The sequence below is a fragment of the Oncorhynchus tshawytscha genome, linkage group LG22, assembly GCF_018296145.1.
Source record: "Oncorhynchus tshawytscha isolate Ot180627B linkage group LG22, Otsh_v2.0, whole genome shotgun sequence".
Classification (NCBI taxonomy): domain Eukaryota; kingdom Metazoa; phylum Chordata; class Actinopteri; order Salmoniformes; family Salmonidae; genus Oncorhynchus; species Oncorhynchus tshawytscha.
Window position 1 is genome coordinate 1594676 of NC_056450.1, and position 11298 is coordinate 1605973.

An 11298-nucleotide genomic window follows, 5' to 3' on the forward strand; every position below is an offset into this window, starting at 1 on the left:
GGTGTGTCTAGCATAGGCTTGGCTGCCCGAGGCGGTTCTCAATCAGAGTCAGGTGATTCTCGTTGTCTCTGATTGGGAACCATATTTAGGTAGCCTGGGTTTTACTGTGTATTTTGTGGGTGATTGTTCCTGTCTCTGTGTAGTGTTCACCAGATAGGTTTTCACGTTTCGTTTGTTGTTTTTGTATTTATTTAGTTATTTCATGTATCGCTATTTTTTCATTAAAGAACATGAGTAACCACCACGCTGCATTTTGGTCCGACTCTCCTTCAACAGACGAACGCCGTTACAGAATCACCCACCACACCCGGACCGAGCAGCGTGGTAACAGGCAGCGATAGCAGGAGCAGCGAAAGGAGGAATGGACATGGGAGGACGTTATGGACAGCAGGAGTATGGAGTATACGACTTGGGAGGAAATAGACAGGTGGGCGGTCGACCCAGAGAGAGTGCCGGAGCCCGCCTGGGATTCGCTGGAACAGTGCGAAGAGGGCTATAGGAGAATGGAGTCGAAGAGAAAGACACGGCGGCGCAGAAAGAAACCCGAAAGTCAGCCCCAAAAATGTATTGGGGGGGGGGCTCAGGGAGAGAGTGGCAGAGTCAGGAGTCAGACCTGAGCCAACTCTCCCTGTTAATCGTGAGGAGCAGCGATCAAAGGACTTCTGGACTTGGGAAGAGATATTGGACGGAAAAGGACCCTGGGCACAGCCTGGTGAATATCGACGCCCCAAAGAAGAACTGGAGGCGGCGAGAGCGGAGAGGCGCTGGTTTGAAGAGGCAGCACGGCGACGCGGATGGAAGCCTGAGAGTCACCTCCAAAAATGTATTGGGGGGGGCTCACAGGGAGTATGTCGATGCCAGGTAGGAGACCTGCGCAAACTCCCTGTGCTTACCCGGGGGCTAAAGAGACCGGGCAGGCACCTTGTTAAGCTAGTGAGCGCACGGTGTCTCCAGTGCGGGTGCATAGCCCGGTACGGCACATACCAGCTCTTCGTATTAGCCGGGCTAGAGTGGGCATCGAGCCAAGTAAGGTTGGGCAGGCTCGGTGCTCAAGAGCTCCAGTGCGCCTGCACGGTCCGGTCTATCCAGAGCCACCTCCACACATCAGTCCTCCGGTAGCAGCTCCCCGCACCAGGCTTCCTGTGCGTGTCCTCGATCCAGTACCACCAGTTCCAGCACCACGCACCAGGCCTTCAGTGCGCCTCGCCTGTTCAGCACAGCCAGAGCCTTCCTTCCCTCTAGCGCTGCCGGAGCCTCCCGCCTGTTCAGCACAGCCAGAGCCATCCTTCTCTCTAGCGCTGTCGGAGCCTCCCGCCTGTTCAGCGCAGCCAGCGTTTTCCTCCTCTCCTGCGCTGTCGGAGTCTCCCGCCTGTTCAGCGCTTCCAGAGCCTTCCTCCTCTACAGCGCTGCCGGAGCCTCCTGCCTGTTCAACGCTGCCAGTCTGCATGGAGCAGCCAGAGCTGCCAGTCTGCATAGAGCAGCCAGAGCTGCCAGTCTGCATGGAGCTGCCAGTCTGCATGGAGCTGTCAGCCTGCATGGAGCAGCCAGAGCTGTCAGTCTGCATGGAGCAGCCTGAGCTGTCAGTCTGCATGGAGCAGCCAGAGCTGCCAGTCTGCATGGAGCAGCCTGAGCTGTCAGTCTGCATGGAGCAGCCTGAGCTGCCAGTTTGCATGGAGCAGCCAGAGCTGTCAGTCTGCACAAAGCCACCAGTCTGCATGGAGCAGCCAGAGATGTCAGTCTGCATGGAGCAGCCAGAGCTGCCAGTCTGCATGGAGAAGCCAGAGCTGTCAATCTGCATGGAGCAGCTAGAGTTGCCAATCTACATGGAGCAGCCAGAGCTGTCAGTCTGCATGGAGCAGCCAGAGCAGCTAGATCTGCCAGTCAGCCATGATCTTCCAGATCTGCCAGTCAACCAGACTCTTCCAGATCTGCCAGTCAACCAGACTCTTCCAGATCTGCCAGTCAACCAGACTCTTCCAGATCCGCCAGCCAGCCAGGATCTGCCAGAGCCAACTACCTGCCTGAGCTTCATCTCAGTACTGGGCTTCCCCTCAGTACTGGGCTTCCCCTCAGTCCCGGGCTTCCATTCAGTCCCGGGCTTCCCCTCAGTCCCGGGCTTCCCCTCAGTCCCGAGCTGCCCCTCAGTCCCGATCTTCCCCTCAGTCCCGAGCTTCCCCTCAGTCCCGAGCTGCCTCAGTCACGAGCTTCCCTCAGTCCAGTGGGTTTCTGGGTGAGGACTACGAGGTCATGGTCCCCAGGACGCAAGGGGAGGAACTAAGACATTTATGGAGTGGGGTCCACGTCCCGAGCCGGAGCCGCCACCATGGACAGACGCCCACCCGGACCCTCCCTAGTGGGTTTTGGGTGAGGGGACCGCACGGAGGGGGGTGTTCTGTCACGCCTTGGTCTTAGTATTTTGTGTTTTTTTAAATGATTTGTTCAGGCCAGGGTGTGACATGGGTTTATTGTGTTGTCGTATTGGGGTTTTTGTAGGCATTGGGATTGTGGCTGATTAGGGGTGTGTCTAGCATAGGCTTGGCTGCCTGAGGCGGTTCTCAATCAGAGTCAGGTGATTCTCGTTGTCTCTGATTGGGAACCATATTTAGGTAGCCTGGGTTTTACTGTGTATTTTGTGGGTGATTGTTCCTGTCTCTGTGTAGTGTTCACCAGATAGGTTTTCACGTTTCGTTTGTTGTTTTTGTATTTATTTAGTTATTTCATGTATCGCTATTTTTTCATTAAAGAACATGAGTAACCACCACGCTGCATTTTGGTCCGACTCTCCTTCAACAGACGAACGCCGTTACACAGGAGTCGATTGAAGGGGTGTGCGTGAATGACTATGGGTGAATGATGTGCAAGCCGAGGATCCCAGTGACTCTGAAACATGGATAAACAACACCCCAAACACAGCTCAGCTACCAAAGTGCACTGGGAGAGTGTTGACAAGCTGAGAGGAACATCGAAATGGGAGCACTTCTGCCCTAAGCCCACCTATCAAGAGGTTCCTGTGCTTGGCCCTAATATGTTGAACATAATAAATGGCTCCCTATCCACCGATGTGTACCAAACTCACTAAAATTGGCAGCAATAAAGCCTCTCATGAAAAAGCCAAACCTTGAACCAGAAAATATTAAAAACTATTAGCCTATATCGAATCTCCCATTCCTCACAACATGTTTAGAAACAGCTGTTGTGCAGCAACTCACTGCATTCCTGAAGATTAACAATGTATACGAAACGCTTCAGTCTGGTTTTAGACCCCATCATAGCACTGAGACTGCACTCGTGAAGGTGGTAAATTACCTTTTAATGGCGTCAGACCGAGGCTCTGCATCTGTCCTCATGCTCCTAGACCTTAGTGCTGCTTTTGACACCATCAATCATGACATTCTTTTGGAGAGGACAAGTTTTGGCCTGGTTTAGATCTTATCTGTCGGAAAGATATCAGTTTGTCTCTGTGGATGATTACAAATCAACTGAAAATGTTGATGTTCCTCAAGGTTCCATTTTAGGACCATTGTTGTTTTCACTATATATTTTACCTCTTGGTGATGTCTTTCGGGAAACATAAATGTTAACTTTCACTGCTATGCAGACAATACAAAGCTGTACATTTCGGTGAAACATGGTGAAGCCCCAAAATTGTTGCAGACATAAGGAAGTGGAAGGCGGCAAATGTTTTCATTTTAAACTCTGACAAAACCGAGATGCTAGTTCTAGGTCCCAAGAAACAAAGAGATCTTCTGTTGGATCTGACAATTAATCTTGATGGTTGTACAGTCGTCTCAAATAAAACTGTGAAGGAACTCTGCATTACTCTGGACCCTGATCTCTCTTTTGACGTAACATTGCAAAAATCTGAAGCTTTCTGTCCACAAATGATACAGAAAAATTAATCCATGCTTTTGTCACTCCTAGATTAGACTACTACAAATGCTCTACTTTCCGGCAACCCGGGATAAAGCCCTAAATAAACTTCAGTGAGTGCTAAACACGGCTGCTAGAATCTTGACTCAAACCAAAAATGTTAATCATATTACTCTGGCTTCCTTTTAAGGCTTAGGGCTGATTTCATTTTACTGCTAATCTACAAAGCATTACATGGACTTGGTCCTACACATCTCTCCGATTTGGTCCTGCCGTACATACCTACATGTACACTACGGTCACAAGACGCAGGCCTCCTTATTGTCCCTAGAATTTCTAAGCAAACATCTGAAGGCAGTGCTTTCTCCTATAGAGCCCCATTTTTATGGAATGGTCTGCCTATCCATGTGAGAGACGCAGACTGTCTCGCCCTTTAAGTCTTTACTGAAGACTCATCTCTTCAGTAGGTCCTATGATTGAGGCACTGGAGCAACGAACTGCTGTCTCTGCCTGGCCAGTTCCTCTCTCTCCCCCGGGATTCTCTGCCTCTTACCCTATTACAGGGGCTGAGTCACTGGCTTACTGGTGCTCTTCCATGCCGTCCCTATGAGGGGCGCATCATTTGAGTTGGTTGAGTCACTGACGGGATCATCCTGTCCAGGTTTGGCGCCCCCCTCAGGTTCATGCCGTGGGGGGTGATCTTCGTGGGCTATACTCAGCCTTGTCTCAGGGTAGAAAGTTGGTGGTTTGAAGATATCTAGTGGTGTGGGGGCTGTGCTTTGGCAAAGTGAGTGGGGTCATATCCTGCCTGGTTGGCCCTCTCCAGGGGTATCATCGGATGGGGCCACAGTGTCTCCTGACCCCTCCTGTCTCAGCCTCCAGTATTTACGCTGCAGTAGTTTATGTGTCGGGGGGCTAGGGTCAGTCTGTTATGTCTGGTGTATTTATCCTGTCTTATCCGGTGTCCTGTATGAATTTAAGTATGCTCCCTCTATTTCTCTCTCTCCCTCGCCCTCCCCTCTCGGACCTGAGCCCTAGGACCATGCCTCAGGACTACCTGGCCTGATAACTCCTTGCTGTCCACAGTCCACCTGGCTGTGCTGCTGCTCTAGTTTCAACTGTTCTGCCTGCGACTATGGAACCCTGACCTGTTCACCGGACGTGCTCCTGTCCCAGACCTACTGTTTTCAACTCTCTCTACCGCACCTGCTGTCTCGAACACTGAATGCTCGGCTATGAAAAGCCAACTGACATTTACTCCTGAGTTGCTGACCTGTTACACCCTCTACAACCACTATGATTGTTATTTGACCCTCCTGGTCATCTATGAACGTTTGAACATTTTGGCCATGTACTGTTGTAATCTCAACCCGGTACAGCCAGAAGAGGACTAGCAACCCCTCAGAGCCTGGTCCCTCTCTAGGTTTCTTCCTAGGTTCCTGTCTTTCTAGGGAGTTTTTCCTAGCCACCGTGCTTCTACACCTGCATTGCTTGCTGTTTGGGGTTTTAGGCTGGGTTTCTGTATTGCACTTTGACATCGGATGATGTAAAAAGGGCTTTATAAATACATTTGATTGATTGATTATGAACACATTTCCTCCATCCAGCCCAGATGGTTAATGAACAGAGTGTGACAACAAAACCTAAGACCCTGGCACTTTGTATCTAAGAAAGTAGGCCCCATTTCTTCGGTACAGTAAATTCTATAGTACAAATTGGTAAGAGGTGGGAAAGAAAATTTAACATGGAATGAAAATACTCATGTGAATCAGAGCTGTACTAAAAATGTACTTTTTGGGAGGCAGCAACATGTGGAGCTAGTCGTCCAGGTTGGCACCTAACAGAGGAGCTGAAGACACAATAGAGCCAGTAGAGTTACAAAGGGCAATCTAAGGACCAGATACAGAGCTCATGGTACACCTAGTGGGAGCCACTGGTATAGGTAGCACACTATGCATCCTTATACTGGTATGATGGTCAAAAAATATAACAGGGCATGTGGTACGAAATAACTTGTTTTGCATCAGCAATGTCAATTGGACGTTTGTATTTATAAAGCATACGGATGCAACCTGTACAGTACAGTACAGTAAGTGATTGCCAATGCCAACATTTTCATCTTCCAAAAGCGATTCTTCTTCTTCGTGGGTAGACCTTTTCTGTGGAACTAACTGATTTTCCTGTACACGATTTCTCAATGGGATGGGGCGGACAGCTCCCACGAATGATGGAGTTCTGTTTCCCTTTCTCTACTTGGACTAGGAAAGTAACCCGATTCTTTCTGGCTCTGCCATGAGCCTCTAGTGATAAGTATCGAGGTTAGACCTGCATCCCAAATGGCACCCAATTCCCTATATAGTGTACTACTTTTGACCAGAGCCCCCTTATTGGCTCTGGGGAAAAGTATGGCACTGTATAGGAAATCGGGTGCCATTTGGGACTTAACCCAGAATTCAGGTTCGAAAGACCATACCCAGACATAGTGTAGGGGGTTGAAACTAGCATGCTTCTGGTTAGCTGATATTCAACGCTTCCTTAGAGAAACAAGACAAGCGCTACAAAGGAGAGTTGAATAACTGTGATGGGTTAGAGTGCGATGTGGTCTATTTTCACCGCCGAGATTTGCTGTTTGAGGAAAACCTGTATTGTTGTCATTACTAAAATCGGTGAAATAGAAGAGTGCCAGCTATGCTTCATTGGCTGGGTTGTTGTAACAATGGTGCTTTGGCTAGAGTCAAAGAGTCATGGGGTGAGTTTTGATGGCAACCACAAACAAATGGTAACTGGAAGAACAGGAAGTAAACTGGTCTGTGATGGAGAGCTGTTGTTGCAGTAGATAAATCATTTATCAGGTTTGTAAGATCATTACATTTTATGTTTCCTCAAATCCTCAGACTGTATATTTCACTAACCATGACTGCAGCTGTACAATTACAATGCGTGTTGATGTAGTCATCATTGGTTACAGGAATAACAAGTTTTCAGAACAAATATTAATGAGCGCAACGGCACACTACCTCTATGGTGCTAGGAAAATAAAGCACCCGACATAGTCCAAAGTGATGAGACTCCCACACTCACATGACCTCTGTGGTGCTGGGAAAATAAAGCACACGACAGAGTCCAAAGTGATGAGAGACTCCCACACTACCTCTGTGGTGCTGGGAGAATAAAGCACACGACAGAGTCCAAAGTGATGAGAGACTCCCACACTACCTCTGTGGTGCTGGGAGAATAAAGCACACGACAGAGTCCAAAGTGATGAGAGACTCCCACACTCACATTACCTCTGTGGTGGTGTGGGGGCTGTGCTTTGGCAAAGTGGGTGGGGTTATATCCTTCCTGTTTGGCCCTGTCCGGGGGTGTCCTCGGATGGGTCCACAGTGTCTCCTGACCCCTCCTGTCTCAGCCTCCAGTATTTATGCTGCAGTAGTTTATGTGTCGGGGGGCTAGGGTCAGTTTGTTATATCTGGAGTACTTCTCCTGTCCTATTCGGTGTCCTGTGTGAATCTAAGTGTGCGTTCTCTAATTCTCTCCTTCTCTCGGAGGAGTACCTGAGCCCTAGGACCATGCCCCAGGATTACCTGACATGATGACTCCTTGCTGTCCCCAGTCCACCTGGCCGTGCTGCTGCTCCAGTTTCAACTGTTCTGCCTTCTTATTATTCGAACATGCTGATCATTTATGAACATTTGAACATCTTGGCCATATTCTGTTATAATCTCCACCCGGCACAGCCAGAAGAGGACTGGCCACCCCACATAGCCTGGTTCCTCTCTAGGTTTCTTCCTAGGTTTTGGCCTTTGTAGGGAGTTTTTCCTAGCCACCGTGCTTCTACACCTGCATTGCTTGCTGTTTGGGGTGTTAGGCTGGGTTTCTGTACAGCACTTTGAGATATCAGCTGATGTACGAAGGGCTATATAAATAAATTTGATTTGATTTGATTTGGTGCTGGGAGAAAAAAAGCACACTACATAGTCCAAAGTGATGAGACTCCCACACTCACATTACCTCTGTGGTGCTGGGAGAATAAAGCACACGACATAGTCCAAAGTGATGAGACTCCCACACTCACATTACCTCTGTGGTGCTGGGAGAATAAAGCACACTACATAGTCCAAAGTGACGAGAGACTCCCACTCTCACATTACCTCTATGTGGTGCTGGGAAAATAAAGCACACTACATAGTCCAAAGTGACGAGAGACTCCCACTCTCACATTACCTCTATGTGGTGCTGGGAAAATAAAGCACACGACATAGTCCAAAGTGACGAGAGACTCCCACACTCAAATGTAACTCTGCATGTCTGTGACGGACCAGACATTTATGTCATTACTGGCTAAGGCAATGGGATAAATGAGCAGGCAATGACATAACTGGACCGATATACACATCCAGAGGTAAATGTCATTTCAACCAGTTCTGCCCGCTGACACTTTCTTGGAAAAGGTCCAACTCTGACCAAAAGGTGGGCAAGCAATCCCCCAGAAGTAAATCTGTGTGGAGGTAGATGACGTTATCCTCATGACCTTACCATGATGGTCACACGGCAGCCCTTGCTCATGTCGTGCATGAAGACGTACAGCAGTGTGGAAGGAGCTGCAGCAGGTAGAGTTTGAACTCCTAGGGCCACTGCAATTTGCTCAATCATTGCATTCAGAAAGTATTCAGGCCCCTTGACTTTTTCCATGTTTTGTTATGTTACAGCCTTATTTTACAATTGATTAAATAATTGTTTTTCCTCAATGTACACCTGAGACAGGTTTTTCTCTAGGGTTTTGCTTGCGCTTAGCTCCATTCCGTACATTTTTTATCCTGAAAAACTTCCCAGTCCTTAAAAATTACAAGCATATCCATGAAATGATACAGTCACCACTATGCTTTGACAATAAGGAGTACAGTAAGGTGTTGTATTGGATTTGCCCCAAACATAGTGGTTCTTCCTTTAAAAGTTTGGAGCTTACGTCACAACTGTTTGTGGTAGATGGTGGCAGATTATGGTAAATTGCGTCATTCTGGCAACAATGGCTGACACCTTGCCATAAAATTCTGCGGCACCCCGCAAGCTGTGCTGCAGTGCACAGCAACTTTTAAAGGAAGAACCACTGTAAGTTTGTTTTCAGGACAAGACGTCAATTGCTTTGCCAAAATGATTGCAATATATTGCCTTGTTGCAAACAGGATGTATGTTTTGGAATATTTTTTATTCTGTACAATCTTCCTTCTTTTCACTTGTCAGTTAGGTTAGTTAGTAGTGGAGTAACTACAATGTGGTTGATCCATCCGCAGTTGTCTCCCATCACAGCCTTTAACCTTTCACTGTTTTAAAGTCACCATTGGCCTCATGGTGAAATCGCTCGACTGTTCCCTTCCTCTCCGGCAACTGAATTAGGAAGGATGCCTGTATCTTTGTAGTGACTGGATGTATTGATTCACCATCCAAAAAAATTAATAACTTCACGTTATTCAAAGGAATATCTGCTTTATTTTTACCCCTCTACCAGTAGGTGCCCTTCTTTGCGGGGAATTGGAAAACCTCCCTGGTCTTTGTGGTTGAATCTGTGTTTGAAATTCACTGCTCGACCGAGGGACCTTACAGACAATTGTATGTGTGCGTTACAGAGATGAGGTAGTTATTCAAAACTCATGTTTAACACTATTATTGCACACAGAGCGAGTCCATGCAACTTATATGACTTGTTAAGCAAATGTTTACTCCTGAACTTATTTAGGCTTTGCCATAACAAAGGGGTTGAATACTTGACTTTTAAAACATTCAGATAATCTTTTAAATTTGTAACAATTTTGAAAAACATTCCACTTTGACATTATGGGGTATTGTGTGTAGGCCAGTGACCAAATTATTATTTTTTAAATAAAAAAAAACATACGTTTTAAATTCAGTCTGTAGCAATATAATATAGAAAAAGTCATGTGGTGTGAATCCTTTCTGAAGGTATGTGAATGTACAGAACCTGTATTTGTTTGTAGCAAGTTAAATAAACATGTCATTTGTTGCAATATTGAAGTTACACAGGGAATGGACATATTGAGATTTGACAGCGAACAGTAAAGTTAACCGAACTATACATTTTGGCATGTCTTTCATGCCAACAAGACAAAGCATATTGACACCACAACTTATATATCCTTTAGAGTAGTCTTTATTTCAGCCATTCATATTCACAAAATTGTAATAGTCTCTTTCAATTTGAAAACAGGGAAATACGATACGTATGTATTCGGAATTTATAGACTAAACAAATGCAAATCATAGTGCTGTGATGTCGACTATAGTATAAGCATCAGTATTAACTAAATGTATCTTTACATCTTGCCATCTGAAGGCATTGATAATCAATAGAATGGATTTTAACGGTAGAAGAGTAACACAGCTGCTTCAGTAATCTCCTTTGATGAACTCCATTCTGTGTTGGTACCATAGCCATTCCAGTCAAAGCCTGGGAAGTCACCACACTGACGAGGGGCCTGCTCAGGGAAGTGTCCACCACCACCAATACAGTAATGTTCAGTGTTGCAGTGAGTGTTTGGCTTTGGTTTGACCCCAGAGCAGATAGCCATGGCTGCACGTTCATTATTTATTGGTCTGAAAGTAATGAAGCCAGGCTCAAACTGGTTTCTTATGTTGGGCCCGTAAAAATCTCTGGTGGTCTCTATGTTCCCAAAGTCATACACGATTGGAATGGCAGGTCCTGTGTTGCCACATGCCCCAGCATTATATCTCACTGGGTAGAGCTTGAAGAGTTGGTGCAGGTTTCCCCCATAAATGGTGAGAAAGCGTCTCTCTGTGTGGTAGCGGAGGATGGCGGCTATGTTCCAGTGTTCCATAGGGGAGTTGTTGGGAACGTGCCACACCGACATGTCTTCTGCCACAATGTCATAATACCCAGGATTTTTGAAGTCATCTGAGGTGGCACCATCTGTGGTTCCAAAAGTAACCATGTTGGCCCAGTTTCCATCTCCGTCTGGCCAGTTAGGGTTGCTGCCTTGCTGGCTGGACCAACGGTCACCCACTGTGCACTTCCCATACATGTTGTTCTCGTGCACGCTCGCCACAAGTGTCCAGCCACCGCCAGCAGTAGTCATGTCGCAGAAGGTCTGGTAGACCACCCCGTTGGCTGTGGTGAGGTAGTACAGCCCATCTTCTTTTTGGTCATATCTGTCTCTTATTTCCTTACAGCTTTTGGCAATGAAACTCGCCCTGTTTCTCAGCCTCTCCAAACCGTTCAAGACTGTTGTGGCTACTGGAGACTCTGCATGCCCATTTTCTTGTAATGCTTTTACAAATTGAGGCAGTTGCACCATCAGTAGATGGATCATCAGCAGGAGAAAACAATGCTTCATTTTTCCTCAGTAAAGTATCTGTTCAGTATCGTGCTCTAGTCTCTTTGACAGACTGGGCAAA

General features: G+C 47.0%; 1 protein-coding gene across 1 annotated transcript; it reads right to left on the minus strand.

Moving 5' to 3' along the window:
* Positions 1–10018: 10018 nt before the first annotated feature.
* On the minus strand, positions 10019–11298 carry LOC112221378 (intelectin-like). Its single transcript, XM_024383529.1, has one exon. The coding sequence runs from the start codon at positions 11235–11237 to the stop codon at positions 10245–10247; it is 993 nt and encodes a 330-aa protein (XP_024239297.1). The 5' UTR covers positions 11238–11298; the 3' UTR covers positions 10019–10244.

Bases quoted from the DNA above. Each gene is read 5' to 3' on its own strand.
- LOC112221378 (XM_024383529.1), bottom strand. From the start codon at position 11,237: ATGAAGCATTGTTTTCTCCTGCTGATGATCCATCTACTGATGGTGCAA.